Genomic DNA, 18,215 nt, shown 5'->3' on the forward strand with positions numbered 1-18,215 from the left:
ATACACTCTCTTTTATCTATACTTTCTCATCTCAATAGTTCAAACTTTTTTAATGGATCACATATAACTAGACAAATATGTCAAATTCATAATTTTGAAATTCAAATTTTGAATTCAAATCACATTGCCTTGCCCATCAGTGACAATGGAATTGAGCAAAACAAGCTGAAATAGGAGACAAACATAAGCTGAAATTGCCCACCAACATCATCCTAGGACTCACCGAAAAGAAATATAATTTTGGTAATGGGATAAGAGTATCTCCAACAATTACTCATCCCTCTCTCCAGTAAAAAAATTGATGCTTTCGTGATTGGAGGTGCTCCAGCAGATTACCAATCAAATCCTCAATACCTAAAAGTTTTTGGCAATCATCAAAACACACCTTCCTCCACTCTAAGTGGATTTATCCCTCTACCATATTCTCGGTGATTAGATTTTGGTAGTCTACTGCAGCAACCATTACTAATAAGATAAATAGTTATTGGTAATAGAGAGAGAGTATATTTTGGGTGCGAGGTATGAGTAAAACTGTAATAGATGCTCTAAGATTTAATATGTTGGAGCAACTTCTAACATCAGAAATTAGTTTTTTAGTATTGGGAATGGAAATAAGTAATTTGTTGGTGATGGTCTTAAGAACTTCAGGATGATAAAATAAGAGATGGTCGTCATGACTGAAACACTGTAATTCGCGAGAAAGGTTGCACTTGCGTTTGCGTGAGAACGGAATTTTGTGAGAAGCACTGCCCAACAGGTGACCTCGGGGGCGACGGACGGAAGAGGAAGACGACCGAAGCACGGCGAGGTGGTGGTAGACTAGCAGCAAGTCTAGTCGCGCGACGACGACCATCATTCCCCTGTCATCCACCCCCACACGGCCACGGGCGCATCGAGCGAGAGCTACGCATCGATCGAATTCGTTCGTCATCATGAATCCATGGCGGTCACGTCATCACCTCCGCCGTGCCCGCGCCTACCTACCCACCAGCTCGCGCCCCTCCCCGTCCCCCTCCCCCTCCCCGTCCTTTTCACCAATTCCCTTCCTCCGCGCGGCACCCGTGACCCCAGCCCGCGGCCGCCCCTCACCGGCGGCTGACCGATTCCAATTTCCACATTTCGTTTCGAAAAACTAATCACGCCGATTCCGCGCTTGGAATCCGTCCCGCCCCTCACGCGGCGGCACCGCGCCCCTCGCCCCGCGGGTCACGTCGCGTCGCGTCGAGTCCACCACCGCCACCACCGCGGGGCTCGGCTCCTTCCGCGCAATTCCACCGGCGAAACTAGAGTGGAGCGCCGACTCGACAAGAGTCCCCCCGGTCACGGCCGCGACGCATCCCCGAACCCTGCGGTGCGCCGAGCTCACACGTCTCGCCCAAGCCCAAGACCGGCAGCCAATGGACCGCCTCGCCGACGGCCTCGCCGCGGCATCCATCTCCGACCCCGCGGACCAGGGCGCCGCGGCTGCCGGAGGCGGGCCCAGCGCCGATTACCTCCTCAGCGTCATGCGCGCCGTCGAGGGCGCCGACGCCACCATCCGCAGCCAGGTAACCCGCTTCGTACCATCCCCGACTTCGCTTCCCTGCGTGCACGTCCCTTCGAACTCCGTCGCGTCTCCCCTAGCCCGCGGCTGTTTCAGTTTGTTTTATTGTCGCAGCAGCTTTGCGCGAAATGGTGATGATTGCTGAGGGATAATATGTACCGGCTGGTTTTGAATTTTTGTGAATTTTTATTCCATTTCAGATGGAAGAGAATAACCGCCTTAAGGAGGAGCTGTTGCGAAAAACACAACAGCTACAGAGGATCGTAAGTCTATTTCTGTTTCATGCGGGATTTTAGTCTTACCAGAGGCATATTGTTCTTCACGCGATGATCTCGTTCTACTGTTTCCATCGTATAAAAATTTAAGCATGTCATGTACCTGCACTGCTACCTACGTGTTTTTGTTGAGATTTATGCTCTAGCAGCTCTACTGAAAATTGTTACTGAAGCTTAGGGTGAATTCTGTCAAGTTCCAGCAGAGCAAAATCTCAACTGGATCTGTGGTTTATCATGCATCTTGAAACGCCTTCCCCCTGTTCTCTTTTACTGAAACGGCAAAACCATGACATCACTGCATGCATTTTTTGGGCATAAAGGATTAACACAATCGGGCTGTTTCATCGACCGCAAAAATTTGCATATGGTACTTTCATTGACTATAGCTTTCTGTATGGTTTATGTTTGTATTTGAAACACTAACAACATGCAGATTGAGCAATTGCTCTGTTGTCTGCACTGTAATCAGCTTTGTCAACTTGTCTCATGAAATCATAATGAAAAGAACACAACTCTTGCTTGACATATAACAGCTAGAATTATACTTCTGCGGGATATTTGTGGGCATCAAGCTTTTGTTTAGAAAGGTATACTTTTATTTGGTTTCAGAGGGAAGATGCTACATCCCAAAGTTCTTCAAGTGGAGTAGGCCAAGAGCGCAATTCTGTTGCTAATAAAATGGATGGCTCAAAGTCATTTGACAATGGCTCTTCAATAAATCCCCAAATTACCTCTATTTATCCTCAGAATGGGAGTTTTGGAAGCAGAGAGCATCTGATTCAGGAAAGCATGAAGCAGAAGTACGTTGACAGTCCCCAGGCTAACGGAGCATTTAAAAGGTCATTAGGGGAACAGACTCCTGGTGACAACGGTGGCCCCACACAGTTCTCCACTCCCTCATCTCGGTCCCTTTCTCCAAATAGGTAACTTTGCATATTTGATGTCACCAACATTTTTGCCTTGGGATGACATTTTGGAGTTTTGGTTGCATTGTTGTTATAAAAAAAATCCTTCGCTTACAGGCACAGAAAAGATGGAGAGTATGACTCCAGGTTACTGCCAGTTTCAGGGATGAATTCAAATATATCCTGGAAGCAAGTAAGTTAGTTATTGTACAGGGTCATATGCATACCTATATCTTCTGTTTCTAACAAAGATATTTCCTACACAGGACCTTACTGTTAAGGTCAAAGAAGGTGAAGAAGAGATTAAACAATTAAAGAAGCATCTTGCTGACTACACTGTGAAGGTAATCATTTTTTGCATGGAAAGGTCACTTGTGCTGTATTTTTCCTTTTCTATCTTCTATTGACCACAAACAACAACTCCTGACAGGAAGCCCAAATACTCACTGATAAATATATGTTGGAAAAACGGATTGCCTATATGCGTTTGGTAAGATGTTCGTTATATCACAAGTCAATAATTCCTGGGAGTGAGTTTACCATCTAATCATGATAAAATTATTTTCAGGCATTTGATCAGCAGCAGCAAGATTTAGTTGATGCAGCATCAAAAGCTTTGTCATACAGGCAAGATATTATTGAGGAAAACATCCGTCTAACATATGCATTGCAGGTAGCTTTCATGAGCTATATCATGGGAATGATCAATGTATATTATATCTTTGTCTGCACTCACAGTCTCACGGATATAATCATTTCAAGATTGTGACTGGTTTTACCATAACCATGTCAATAAAAATCTAATTACTTTATTCATATAAGCTTGATGTTTCTTGTGCAAATTTTCTGTTATAAAACAACTGTTTATTTAAAATTATCCTAAATGTGTACAAAAGGTGATGGTAGCATGACTTTTGTATGTAGCATGGAACAAAATAGTTCTTTTGCCTGAAGTTTATAAAACTCGACCGGCGGGGTAAAGACCGAACCCACAGCATTTCACTAAGAAGAAACCTCAGCCAAGCCGGCCGAGAAAATCCCCGAACCCCGGCTTCACCCTATAGGGCTGCACCGTTACCTGGGCTAGCGACCACTGCAACTACACCCTGGTAGGAGGGCCCAAACCAACCATAGGTGCCACAGGCCGGCACCCTGCCACTATTTTTTAGGTTGCCAGCGAGTTTTTTTTTTCTGCCACCAGGATTTGAACCCTGGTTGGTGTCTTCCTCAACTGGGAAGCTTACCACTCCACTACAGGAGTGTTGGCTTGCCTGAAGTTTATGAATGTTCAATTTCAGTGCTTACTTGAGTTTGTACCATGGAACTGGTTCAAATTTTAATCCGGAATGCGATACATTCTCTTCTATTGCTTTGTTGCAATCGCTGAAGATAATTATGAAAATCCAATTTCTTCTATCTCCTTGATGCTAAGATTCATTGCACTGTCTGTTCTAAGTACTTAAGGTAGACTATGTGCCAGATGATTTCTGTTGAACAATTCTGTTGGTACTTCTATAATTACTTCATAAGTATATTAGGTAAATAACTCATTGTCATGACCGTGCATCCATTATAGGTTTGTTGAAGTATTACCTTAACATAAACTAGGTCCAGAGCTAGATTTGGCAGCTACATTCATACTATGGGCTGCAGTCATCTCATATGGATTAAGTTTTTTTTTTCTTTTGCAATACCCCAGCCCATTAGTATTAATGTTGGCCCGTGTGGCCCCAGGCCTTAGTGTGGTGGGACTAGTCCCTTATGGAAAGTTTAGATAAGTTGGGGGCAGCTTATAAGCCCTCGCGTTCCAAACATAGCACCCGCACATAAACTCTTTTACACGAATCTTGCCCTGTTGGTGGGTTGGGCTACAAGCGGGTTTTGGGCACGGGTGGTTACACGTGGTATCAGGGTGGGGTTGAGTGTTACAATATTAGTATAAGTTTATCTTCTCTGGATCTGGATAGTAATAATACCAGTTTATCTTTTATTGTGCCCATTGTTTGGATTTAGTACTGAAACATTAAAGGATACTCAGATTTTGCTTATGTTACTGTCCAGGCAGCCCAACAAGAAAGATCGACTTTCATATCTTCTTTGCTGCCTCTTCTGTCTGAATACGACAATCTCCAGCCTTCTGTTCTTGATGCCCAATCAATTGTCGGTAATCTAAAGGTAAGTTCTGTTTTCTTGTATGTGGTGTGGCAAGTGTGCTGTCATTTAGCATGCACCTCATGACCTGAACTGTTTATTACTTTATTATTGGACGCAAGGGAGAATCAGTTTAAAGCTGAAATAATTTTATGTGCTATACATTTTATTCTCCTTGTACAAACTAATCAACAAACATAACATGCCAATGTTAATTATGGATAAAGCAACCTGAACTCGATTAACATTTATAACCTGTCATCAAATTGCTTCTACATTGTACCTATTGAAGCCAGCATCTGAGCTAACTATTTGCTAAATGTGTGCTCCTTTCCCCTGTAGGTTTTGTTTACGCATATGCAGGAGCAACTTATTGTTTCTGAGGTAAGCCACACTAAGCCACTGAAAACATGCATCTACTTTCTGAACATGTCATACTGCAATCAGTAGTGAGCTTGTCATGCTTGCAGAGCTTACTGCTGATATTTTTCTTACAGAACTTTGAAGTTGCCTTGTTTGCAAACTTGGATGGTGCAGGAGAAATTAAGGGAATCACGGTACCAAATTACTCCATGGCATACCGAATTGTTGAATGGTACCAGCCATCCTGTACCTACTGATCCTCCTGCTGGAAAAGTATTGGTGACTACAGTATGAATCTTTAGTTATATACTCATTCGTCCATTACTCTTTGAACACATGCTTTCCACTCACATGCTTCTTATACCTTTACTTTGTCAGAGCAAAAGCAGCCTTGATATTGTTCACCAGACAGCATATCCTCACGTACAATCGCCAATGTCTTCCCCAGTTCAAGCTAGAGGTGATTGGGGTGCATTCAGTAACAGAAACCATCAAATTATTCCAAGTGAGGTTCCTACAAGAAATGCTGAGCATGATGACATGGGAGGGAACTCTCTTTCAAGCAGGTAGTGTCTCTTTAAGGGATTATTAAAATAATGGACCCAAATACTTTTGGTTCTCTACCGCGTATTAGTCATTTCTTGAGCATGCTAAAATTATGAACACTTCATGAATTACTGACACTACTGTTAGCAAATTCTGGTCTCTTTCCCCTTCATGTTCTTGTTATACTGTTTTGGTAAACATTGACTGTTCTTACGGAATATTTAGGAAACCATTTCCGGTAGTTCTAAATATAAAATATTCTATTATATTTACCCTGTTTGGACAACTGATAGACTGGCCAAACAGGCTCTGCCACATCCTCTTGCTTGCCCTCGCTGCGACCAAGATGAGAAAACTATCCAACATATACTGATCTCATGATGCGGCTGCTGTAGTAAGGGCTGTGACAGATCAATGCATATTGTGGTGCACTGCTGGTGCCAAGGACCTCCAGGGTCTAGTTGCTTGATAGTCTAAGGACCCATGTGTTCGCGAATGTTTTATGTTTTTTGTGTCTTGTGGTGTGGTCTGGTGTAGTGTTGTGCTTGATCTCTATTCTTCTTTAATGAGATGACATGCAACTCTCCTGCGCCTTCGAGAAAAATATTCTATTACCTTGTGGCATTACTAGGATGCTTAACACAATATGAATTTTTATGAATTTTCAGAAACCAATTTAGGACAGAAGTTCCTGCTCAAGTATCTCAAGGTGATTCTCATGCTGTCCGTTTTCACGAGACCCCGATTCAAAACCCACCATTCAAGGGTCTCAGTAGAAATGACGTACTGGATGGTTCAGAGAGTGCTGAAGTCCAAAACACTCAAGAACCTTCTACTCGATGGGGTCCTGGGGACTCGCCTAATTTGGCATCTGGCCTTGAGGATGCAAACCCTTCATATCCTTATCTTCCTACAGTCCTTGAGGAGCCTGGTTCTTCTTTCTCCGAGGGTAACTGCTATGCAATTAATTTCATATTGTTTAAGACTAAATAAGTCTTATAATATTGATAGATGCCTGTTATGAATATGCAGCTGCAGATGATGATCCATTGCCAGGCATAGAAGGGCTTCAAATCACAGGTGAAGCTTTTCCTGGACGAGAACTTCAAGCAAGTGGGTACCCCATCAATGGTACCACCACTTGTAATTTTGAGGTGTGCTTCAAGTTCTTGTCGATCCACATTCTGAATAGTGAAATAAATGTCCTTGCTCACCACTTAAGTTGTGAGTTTCAAATTTTCAACATGGTTTCACTTCTTGTAAATTATTTGTGTCTGCAGTGGGTGCGCCATTTAGAAGATGGTTCTGTAAATTTCATAGACGGTACCATTTCTCTTTTCTTCCTTTTTGTGCTGATACACTATAAGTGAGCTTATGCTCTGTTACCTTGTTGCTTTAACTAGAAAGTCATGATGTCTCAATGAATTTGATTTTAATTTTATTTTTGTTGATGTAGGAGCAAGGCAGCCTAGCTATGTTGTTACAGCTGATGATGTGGACACTTTACTAGCCATTGAAGTCCAGCCCCTAGATGATAGGAAAAGAAAGGTACTTATTGTCATGTGGTTGATCTTTCTTTTTCAGGAATACGCAGGAGAGGTGCAAATATTTGTATTAAGAAGAGGATAACAGAGTTTTACAATGTGAGACTTGTTAAAGTCTTGCAGGCCACTGGCCGCAGTTACATTATGCTACTATGCTAGGAAATGGGACAACCATTTAATGAAAATAAACAGCTATCATGGTAAAAACACGTGCCCAAAGGTCTGCTGGGCATTTGGTACCTGCCTTGGTGACGCGACAGATTAGTCTGTAGAGATCTGGCATGATTGATCCTTGTACTACAATGCTGCACTTCTTTCCAAACATTTGGGAATTCTGAGGCAGGATATTTTTTATACCTTTTAAAGTGACACGTATGATAGCACTAACTGATTAGCATATTTATATGGTGAGAAGCAAATTCCGGTGCCATGTTGATTTCTGAATTTTGGCAATAGAATCCAATAATATCACAATAAATGATCAAAATAATTGTAGGAGATGGTTATTGGATGTAGGGACCCTAATGCAAAATTTCAGCTCTTAACCCCCACCAATATGAGTAAAGGGCAAAAATGTGAAATCCTTTAAAAATCAGAGCTGCCTCCCTTTTCTACTTTGTTTGTTAGGTCCCAGATCTGATGGTAGGTCAGCAGGGCGCTCTGACCACTTCTGCCATTGTAGTCAATACTGATAGCATTATTTTCCTTTCCCATTCACACATCAGAGCAGAATGCACAAATAATTTCAGACAAAAATCTGATGTGCAATTTTCTGGTGAGCAATGGATATACCGTTTACATTCGGTACTGCAAAAAGGATTTCATGGGAAGAATTTTGTTTTTGTGTGGAACCCTGTTTCTGAGAAATATTGCTTAGAAACTAAATCAAGTGTGTTAGCAGATAAACTTTATTTTCGTCATAACAAGGGTTGCCGTGAAAGTTTCATTTGATGTACAGCATCACACTTGCATTTGAATAACTGGGTTATTGGATTTCTGGAAAAAGTAATTTTTCTGTAAAGTTTACTCACCAATATGCTATGTCAAATGAGTTAAGAACTTAAGATATTATGCAAAGTTAAATGCTTTCTAGAAATTAGAAAATTGATTTTCTTCTATCACTTCTAGTGTTAATTTTCCTTGAAATATTCTATTTCCTGTTGCAGGGGGAATTTATCAAGGTTTATGCTAACGAGCAAAGAAAAATTTCATGTGGTGAGTTTTAGGAACTGTGAATTGTGATTATGTTATTTACCCTTAAGATTTTTTCAAACAAAGTGCAACTTGAAAGAACTTGGGCGCAAGGGTTCACATGTTCTAAGCTTCAATGATGCATTCAGCTTTGTTGGATGCTCATGAGATGGCACAAATACCTGAGATAATACAGTACTTCCTTAGCTATTTCATTTTGGATTCAACTTTAGTAGAAGGCAAATATTTTGGTGCTCGGTCTAATGCTGGCAGAGTTCATGTATACTAAGCCAATGTGCTGGTGCTGTTGATCTGAATCGAACTATAACTAACAATATTTTGGCTAGTGGGCAAGTTTGAAGAGCGGCCAAAGAGACTGTTTGATCTCCTTGTATTTCCTTAATTCCCAAGAACACTGGTATTTCTGTACTTTTGTGTAAATAAACCAATACATGCAATTATTGATGCTCCCAGTGTCCATTTTTTATAAGGTGTGACTTGACTTGGCATTATCTTCTAACCTGAATTTTGATCATAAATTTCTCCAGTAGTATTGCTGCTAGTTACAGAATCATAATCATAGGAATGTACATTCAAATGCGAATATAGTGATACCACTTTTGTATCACTCGACTCATGTATAGTTAGGATAATTGTTGGTCAAGAATTACGAAGTTTGAATTTTGAAAATGTATGCATGCCTTGTTATTTTGGAGGGAGGGAATACCTGGATAATAATATAGCTGCACCATTGCATAATTTATTTCTAAATTGAGCAACCATCTTTGATGCAGATCCTGAAACAAAGGAGCTTATTAAGAAAACTCTTGAAATTGGGCACGTGACCTATGAAGTCCAAGTTCAACTGCCTGTATGCTCTCTGTCATTTGCAGTTACTCATTCACATACCAAAAGTATTCTTGTTACTTTCTTCTGATTTCATGCAACTATCTGAATTATCGAATTCTCCAACAGCAGGTCAGATTTTTAGACATGTGGGAACCAGCTGTTTTAGCAATAAAGAGGGAAGGTTACAGCATTAAATGTAATGGGCAGCGTGGTGTTGTTATTACAGAGAAATTTCAGGAAGCAACTGCTGTATGTCCCTACGCTTTAGAATACGTCATTTCAGGAAATGGAATGCTGCATCTGCTTGTGTTTTGTGTTTGCAATTATAATTTACTTTATTTTAACCAGTGTGGGTTGACACTGTTTTTTAGGAGAAAGGTTAGCACAATTCTATTTTGCATTTGAAGTTTCTATTGTCACCTTTTAGGCCCCCCCCCCCCCCCCCCCCCCCCCGCCCGCCCGGCGTCTCTTCAACTGTCTTTGAAACTGCTTCAATTTCACTTATTTGATTTTAACCCGTGCATGCATAGTATATGCTTATGAACTGCAGTTTACAACAAATCTTGTAATGCCTTATGTTCTTATTCAGATTAAGATTCCATATGGGCGTCAAACGGAATTTTCAATTATATCTGCTGATGGTGTTGATTATAATCTGAAGCCAGCAGAAAATACACTGTGAGTACCAAATTAAGCTTCTGTTTGCTTCAGTTTTAGCAGTAAAATTTTTGACATTCCTAAATGGCTAAATATATTAGCAGCAGTGATCTCTGCTACTGTTTGAAGCAAAAATAACTACATGCATAATCACTTCTTCAATTGGCACTGTTGAAACTCCTCTTTCCATGTCTTTTAGTATTGAAAGTATGGCAGTCTAGAACCCTCTACCTCCCTTTTGATTAGGATATCTGGAAATTTCAGTCGAAGTTCCTTGGCTCTCATAGTAATCCACTAGATAATCTCTTTATGCTTTATATAGCAATAATATCGCGCTGAGCATAAATCATCTACTGCTTATCTTGTTTCATGTTTTAACTTTGCAGGTTGCGGGATACCATTGTTCTTGTATTAAGATTGTTCAAAAATATGGTATGAACTATCTCTTGTACGTACAAGGCACACCATATTAGCATCCCCTCTTTAATCTAATCTTCATTCAACAATGGGTGCCATGAGCTTGCGAACCCACTTTATTGAAACCAATAGGGCAATAGTAATTTTTGATAATGAGAAAAGCCCATTATCATCCTTAACTTCGGCCTCCATTCGTTTTGAACATTGAGCTAGAAAACTGCACTTTACAACCCAAAGTCCCAAACTTTTTTTTCCTAGAACATGAGTGCTTGCAAATGCCTCAGCACCAGGGTAACACACAACCCTCCTAATCCAAGATGGAAAGATTGCTTTTTATGACACGTGGTGTCCAAGTTAGCCAGAAATTGCCCTTTATCATTAGCATGTTTGACGGCACAGCATTCTCTTCTGCTCTAAAACATTACTAGTTAACTGTGAAACAATTGATGCTTGCTGTTAATGTGTTGCTTAGAACGTGCAGCACGACAGATGGTTTTGTTGGCTAGCAACATGTCCAGCCAGTTATGGCGGTATCTTGCGTAATACCTGCAAAGATACTACTCAAATAAATGTGTATTGTTCTTGAAGCAACATGTTTTCAGAGAATTTGTTCATCTGCAATTTAGAGTATGCATTTACCGCATATATGATGACTGGCATGTTACTCCCTTTGCATGCACATCTGCCTGTTGTCTCAGCACTAACGCACAACATCTGACCTTCGTAGGCTGTTGAGAGGAGAAGAGGAAGAAAGAAGGGCCTTTTCTTCAAGTAGACCCTTGTATTTATGCTTCTTCTAGTGTTTGTAGCATATCGATTGAAAGGTGCGGCGCATATGTTAGTGCTGTGTTTTGTTTGTTGTAAAATTCGACAAACGGTTTTGTTGTAAACTAACTAAAGAACCCAGAAGCCCAAGTTTATAATATTTGTTGTGGCCTCTCTGAAGATGTAAGAGTTCTATCATTGCGCGGGTGCAGCTCCCGTTTGCCTTCCAGGTTTCTATAGAAATAAAATTACTCTTCAGTAATGTATAATGGACTAAAAAAGGAGGGTCCCTGAAGATGCTCTGCAGAATCGATCTATGTGGAGAGGAGTCTACACCTGGTGGCTGGTGCTCCGCCTTAGACCATCTCCAGCAACATTACCCATCTCCTAACTAATATTAGGGGAAAATCCTATGGGACCCACCATTATCCCAACTCAGTTGAACCTCCGTTTCCAGCGGTGTCTCGCTTCGGCCTCCCCATCCGGCTGGCGGCGGTTGGTTCCCGACGCGGGTGGGCGGGCGGAAGAAGGCGGAAGAAGTCACGCGCGCGGGCGGAAGCTCACGACGCGCCCACGGCCTGATCTCGACGCCTCGACGCGCCCACGGCCGAAGCTCATGGCCGAAGGTATGTCTCGATGGCAAAAATTGGTCTTGGGTCTTGCATCATTATTCAGCGCATCTGTTTGCTTTTTGAGGATAAAAATGATGGATCGATTTGGTGGTTCTCCATTTAGTTCATCTTGAATCGATACGCGCGTATTCTGTTGCGCGCTGATGCCTGCCATTTATCTGTCTGTAGTATGAAAAAAAGGCATGGAGGATTTCTGGAAGTAATTTCTGTTGGATGGTCATGGCATGCCAAATAGCTTAAATTCTTCAGATGATCTTGCGGTAAATGTAGCTTAGTTGAGTGCCAATGTTAACTAAATACTTTCTGCAATGTTGCCATTTCATTATGTGTACTGAAATCTTGACAGTATAGATGCACATCCACCGACGAAGAACCTCCCCTAGTAGGGCTTGGCCTCCGGAGCTTGGCAACCGTGTCGTCGCCGTCGACCTCCCGCCGATATACAGGCTCGATGCGGTGCCTACAGGCCACGAAAACACATGAAGAGAGGGTGCAGTACACCGGGAAGGGTACAAGTGCGGAGGAAGGAAGAAGAGACTGCACCGCCGCTGAATCGAGTGGTGGCGGAGAGGGGGAAGACGAGCGAGAGAGAGTACCGTGGGGGAAGACGAGCAGAGGAAGACGAGCGAGAGGAAGTCCCGTGACCGTTGGCTCGGAGCGATGGGGGAGAGAGAAACACTCGTAGAAATGGGTGACCGCGGGGGGCGCACCGGATTTTAGGGGAGACGTTGGGGTAACGGTTGGAGACGTGAACAGTACCTAAATTTCTTTATTTTAGGAGAAAGAGTGGGACGGGGGATGTTGCTAGAGATGGTCTTAGCCCCCAGGGCTGGGGCGGTCTGCATATCTCGGTGAAGATGCTCTGCAGAGATGGAGATGGCAGCGTGGAGATGAGGTCTCTCTGTCCAAAAACAAGTCATTCATTATAGATTTAAAATTTATTCAAAAGACAAGTCATCTTACCTAAATAGTAGAAATTATATGTGCATGTAAGAATTAATTAGTGCTAAATATAGATAATAAATAGAGGCAAATATGATTATTTTACATTCTTATTAATTTATCTTAATAATTTATTTTTTAGGACAGAGAGAGTAGGATCTATTTCTAGAACGTAACTGGACTAGGATGGGCGTGCTTTGCGACATGGGAGCGGTGCAGGTCTGCGAGTAGGTTCCTGACGTGACACTGATCATGCCAGAAATGGACAGGCTTTACATTTGTGCAAACCATCAATGATGCCATCTTTTATCCCTTTTGAATTGGATTGTTCAGAGTCAATCTTTTGGTCAGGCCCGTAGCTAAGTGTGGCCCTATAACTATATTATAAAATGGCGCAGAATACAAATGGTGGCCCTATAACTATATTATAAAATGGCGAGTGGTGATTGCGGCGTCGATGAAAGACGAAAAGTGACTGCCGTGATGAAAGGCGAGCAGCGACGGCGGCGCCAGCATCGATGAAAGGCGAGCGGCGAGCGACGTGCGGCGTTGATGGAGGGAAGAGAGATTATCACGACTCCTGACTCGTGCGTGACTTCGGCGTCCCTTCGTTTCCTTTCCTGCATGACTTACTAGCCTTTGGCTTGCTGGGCTTTAGTTGTCTAATATTAATTACTGTGAGCTTTAGTTGTCTAATGTTAATTACTGAGATTAGTAATTAGTGGGCCTAATTTGGGCAGCCCCTGAAAATGGGCGGCCCGGCGATGTCGCGCAGGTTGCGCCGCCTCATCGACGGGCCTGCTTTTGGTGCGTGCAGTCGTGTTCACGTCAATGATGCCATCATGTGTGCGGACTGGTAAGAATCCTTTTTCCCCTTTTGAGTTGGATTGTTCAGAATCAATATTTTGGTGCGTGCAGTCCTGTTCACGTCTCTTGTTCGCGTGTATTAGGTGTTCCGGAGGGTTAAAGTAAGAGAGATTCTACAATTAATTTTATAATTAGATTTTATTTAATGCTTCTAAAAAATAAAATTCTTGCCCCCAACACACCCGGCCAAACGAGTCATGTACGTCCCAGTTACTTTCGCATTTTTCTTCCTGGTGCAAAGTGCGTGTCGCTTTCTGATGCGTTCCCTTCCCCAGACTGTTCTGTCCCGTCCACACAGGTGCACGGTGTTCCAGTGAGTGTTGAGCACAGAATGTGAAGTCACTTGACAAAGGCTAGAAAGTGAAAGTTAAGTGCACCGTGTTTACATGTTGAGAAAACATGTAGAGGTCGGTTCACACTGCCAAGTGCCAACATCGGCTGCACTGCGCACGGACGTGAGGCATGACAGACGACGGCGCTTAGCTAATCACTCCATCTGTTTACAGGCATGGGCTTTGGACACGCACAAGGAGAAGCGTGAGGGATTTTTTCTCCACACCTGTACCTTCGTGGAGAGTCGCCCAGATGCAAAGTCGTCCTCGCAAGTAGTCTGCATGAGAGACGACAAAGGTGATTAAGAAAGGTGCGTACGTGACCGTTCATATGAACTTTCAGACCTGTCTCTCTCTGGCCCTGCCCATGCTGCTGCTGCTGCATCATTGGTGACCTGCCACACATGTTTTACACTTGAGACCTGACCAGGAAGAGCGGCTGTACGTACGCATATTAAAAGACCATCAGATCAGACTAAAGATCTCCAAATCAGGGTTAGACGAGCAGGCGATTAGTCTTGCTCGAGGACAAGAAAGTGACTTGCGAGAGGACGATCTTATCTGTCGGGTAAGAAAGTCAGAACTAATGTCAAGCCCCAACAATCTTTTCTGTCGGGTTAGAAAGTCGGAAAGAGATCGATGGGAAGCATCGTCAAGGACACGGACAAACGATGTGTCCATCATGGGTGGGAAGAACATGGATGGAGCTCTATTTTTATTTTTATGTTTATTTTTAATAAGATAGAGATCTACTTATATACTCCCTCTGTCCACTTAAAAAGGGACGAAGGGAGTATACCACACGGCAAAGCACTTTTTATCTTTTTACTTCTAGTGTTTTAACAGTTTTGTGCGAGTTTGATATTCTCATGAGACATGAATCCCACGTCTAGGGGGGTGGCTTGTGTTATAAGTTATTTTGTATAGTTACTTTACATGATGTAACAACCGTAATACATCTCTCTATCCTTTCAAAAAAAAAGTAATACATCTCTCTCTATATATACTACCTCCACTCAAGAAACTTGACTTTTCGGACAGGACAAGCAACTTATTTGCTGCTGCCTTTTGCTTGTCTGAAATGCCAAGCTTATTGTTTTATTTTGAAATTATACCCTTGGACTTGGAGCACGAACGAAGAAACTTATCGTGTGCATTTGTGTTGATAAACAAAATATCTCAAGCTTTGGTGTCCCGATGTTTGTTCAACGAGAGAGAGAGAGAGAGAGAGAGAGAGAGAGAGAGAGAGAGAGAGAGAGAGAGAGAGAGTTTTTAAGGAGGACTTGGTGCCACAGACGACAGATCATCATTGACCTGATGGCCCGTCGTCGTCCATGTTTTGCTTGTAGTGCTACTACCTTCATGTGTGTACGTTTCAATTGCTTCATTTGCGGTGCACCTACGGACGTGACGACACGGACGACGGTACCCTGACACGCTGGCCCCTCTCGCTCCCGCCGCGCAAAGCTTTGCCACGTTCCGGCTCGCGGACGACGCGTGGGACGGGGAGGAGGGACGCGCCACGTGTACCCGCTCGCAAGCAGCAGGCAGCAAGCACTAGTTGGAGGGCGGCCTGATCGAGCAGCTGGCGATACTCGACGCGCGAGAGGGCAGCCGGCCGGTGGGCTCCCGTGGTCGCCTTCCGCCAGCCGCAAGCCGTACGTCACGGCGGCTTGCGTCAGCGGCGCGACGAATCGCAGGCGCCGCGCTGGCTGGCTGGCCGAGTGGCTAGGTGGGGGGCAGGGCAGGGCGCCCCGTACGGTCCCATGTTTGACGCGACACGTACGCACGTCGCCTCCACCGACGATTAAAGATAGGCCTGCCACGCTCGGCCGGCGTGGTCCATGCTAGCTATATGTAGCCTGTCAACGCCATAACGCCGCCTGGCGCTAGCTGCCCTCAAGGTCCAGGGGTTTAAAGGCCGCCTCCCCGGCCGTAAATCACACGAGGTTAAACGCTAGCTTGTGCGTGATGTTGACATGCAATGTCGTTGGGCAAACATGTCCTGATGAGCCCTTCGTCAAAGCCATATGGCACCACGTACAACGGTGTAATCTTGGGTAGAGGTGGGCGCGAGTGGTGAAATTAAAGATAAAGGTCTCTTAAGAATGTATGCTTAAGTTCTTTTCAGGTCATGACTTAAGGGACTGTTTCTAGTTTGCAATGTGGTGTGGCTCGATATGCCCTAGTGAATCACAAACAGTCTCTGAATGCGTCTCTCTTTTGTCTCTGTCGAGGATTGGACAGACTCGACGAGTTATATTTTCTTTGAAAGATTAGGTAGGAGCACTGCCGGTGCTTTTAAGGAGAAGAAGCAAGAGTTTACGGTTCAAACAAAGACAAGTATTACAAAAAAAACAAACAAGAAACTCCATAAACATTAAAACTAAATTAAAACACCACCGGGTGGCCACAGGCTACCCTTCTCAAGAGCACCTCCTCTTTGATCAGACTGAAAACAGAGTGAGGTTGCAGGCTTTTGGAATCGAAGACCCTTCTATTTCTCTCCTTCCACAGGTTCCAAGTGGTATACGTGAGCATCGCAGCCACGGAGCGTCTCATTACAATGCAAGATATTTTTTAAAGCAGCGAGCAAGAGATTTGTCCGGCATATATTGACAAAGACATTTTTTATTACACCTAACAACAACATCAACAACCAAACAAAACCCATATGATGGCAGTGGCCAACAAGACGAACTACTGCAACAAAGCCTCCTACACACAACAAACCTCCTCTGCATCGACCAGGGGCGAATCTGGCGTGGGGGCAGGGGGCTGGAGCCCCTGCCCATGCATCCCATGAAACCCTCCAAAGCCTCCCAAACAATTTTTAGCCATGGATGAGGAGGAAGAAGAAGAAAATGAGAGAAAGTAGGAAGAAGAAGAGAAATAAAGCCTCCCTAAAGTTAAATTCTTGGATCCGCTTTTGACATCGACAACGAAGTCCTATCCTATAGGGATGGTACGACGTTAACAGATACTGCCGTGCCGACTAGTCAAGACATCAATTAATGCTCCATTTAGGACTCGATGACCATTTTAAATGAAGAGCCTCAAAACACGCACTTTTATTTTGGAGTACATCAAGCGAAGAGATAAGATAGGCATATGCTATCGAGGAGCGAAACAGAATCTAGCCAGCACAAAAGAGATGGCGGCTAGGTTAGATCGATCCCACCAGTGGCAGATCGAGCTTTTCCTAGGACAACGGGGACCATGGCCTCCTCTCTAGCTATCTCAGCCTTTGTGAAGTCCGGCCGGTATCATCGCTTTGGTTTGACAATAGTTACTGACTACCCCTTTGCATGCCCTCTATTGTGGCCACTGCTTTATTTAAGTGCTGCGGATCACGTGAAGAACGAGTATTGTCTGAAAGTTTTACAGGGCATTTTTGGGTAAAGATCCATGGCGCAAGGAAGATACCATGTGAAGAGGTGAGATGGGAGGGTGAGGTTTGGCTGTTTCAGTAAAGTGGAGCTTTGGAAACTTGGTTTGGCAAACTCTTAGCTACCATAAATTTGACTATAGAAAATTGTGTTGGCAATTTTAGAGTAAAGATACAGTATTTAGGTTCATAAACTTACTGCTTGCCATAACAGCTTAACCAGGACTCATTGTCACTATGCTTTAATGCAGTGCCGGGCGCGCGGGGGAGGTCACATACTAGCAGCTGCAAGCGGCAACATCGTCATAAATTGCTTTGCTAGTTCCACATAGTCACTGCCCTCCATTAATTCGACACTATTCTTTCTCAGATCATAAAAATAAGTTTGTCTACGTTTGTGTTAAGTCCAGTTTTCTAATTATCTTTGACTATAATAAACTTTTAAATAGATTGAGAACACAAAATTGCTATTACAATTTCTACGATGATGAAAATCACTTTCATAGTGTAGTATATGACCCTCTCAGTTCTATGTAATATTTTTTTTAGATACTACTAGGCAAAATGCCTATGGAAGATCATGCAGATGGTTCTAATGGATTCACACCCCCCCTGCACACTTATAAATAGTGGAGTGCTACAGTATAATCTCTTAGATAATGAACATATTGATATAGTGTACAAATTTAATTTAGAAGCTTCAGAACTAGGGAAGTAAAATTCTGTGGTTATTGCTGTAGAGCATGAGCTCCAATTTCATTTTCCCCCTTCACAAATAATACACCCTTGTCCATTCATGACAGGGATTGTCTTGGTTTTTATGCGGCTGGCATTCTCTATACACACGT

General features: G+C 43.2%; 1 protein-coding gene across 5 annotated transcripts; it reads left to right on the forward strand.

Annotated features, from left to right (window-relative positions):
- Positions 1–860: 860 nt before the first annotated feature.
- LOC112893963 lies at positions 861–11,464 on the forward strand. Of its 5 annotated transcripts, none has more exons than XM_025961504.1 (21): positions 861–1,547; positions 1,744–1,806; positions 2,428–2,741; positions 2,841–2,916; positions 2,990–3,067; positions 3,154–3,213; positions 3,292–3,396; positions 4,785–4,898; positions 5,217–5,258; positions 5,412–5,525; positions 5,616–5,803; positions 6,452–6,732; positions 6,816–6,937; positions 7,064–7,106; positions 7,240–7,331; positions 8,494–8,542; positions 9,313–9,389; positions 9,497–9,616; positions 9,957–10,045; positions 10,411–10,456; positions 11,169–11,464. In XM_025961504.1, exons 1-21 carry the CDS (start codon positions 1,398–1,400, stop codon positions 11,214–11,216), a joined length of 2,271 nt encoding a protein of 756 aa, XP_025817289.1. In that variant the 5' UTR covers positions 861–1,397; the 3' UTR covers positions 11,217–11,464. The 5 variants fall into 5 exon arrangements, with proteins under 5 accessions (XP_025817289.1, XP_025817292.1, XP_025817290.1 ...); XM_025961505.1 differs by having other exon boundaries at positions 862–1,547; positions 5,412–5,516; positions 9,494–9,616; XM_025961503.1 differs by having other exon boundaries at positions 863–1,547; positions 9,494–9,616.
- Positions 11,465–18,215: the final 6,751 nt, after the last annotated feature.

The sequence above is a fragment of the Panicum hallii genome, chromosome 5 (genome assembly GCF_002211085.1).
Source record: "Panicum hallii strain FIL2 chromosome 5, PHallii_v3.1, whole genome shotgun sequence".
Lineage (NCBI taxonomy): Eukaryota > Viridiplantae > Streptophyta > Magnoliopsida > Poales > Poaceae > Panicum > Panicum hallii.

Bases quoted from the DNA above. Each gene is read 5' to 3' on its own strand.
- LOC112893963 (XM_025961503.1), top strand. From the start codon at position 1,398: ATGGACCGCCTCGCCGACGGCCTCGCCGCGGCATCCATCTCCGACCCC. The intron at 1,807-2,427 runs GTAAGTCTATTT...ATTTGGTTTCAG, and splicing joins CACAACAGCTACAGAGGATC to AGGGAAGATGCTACATCCCA. The intron at 6,733-6,815 runs GTAACTGCTATG...ATGAATATGCAG, and splicing joins TGGTTCTTCTTTCTCCGAGG to CTGCAGATGATGATCCATTG.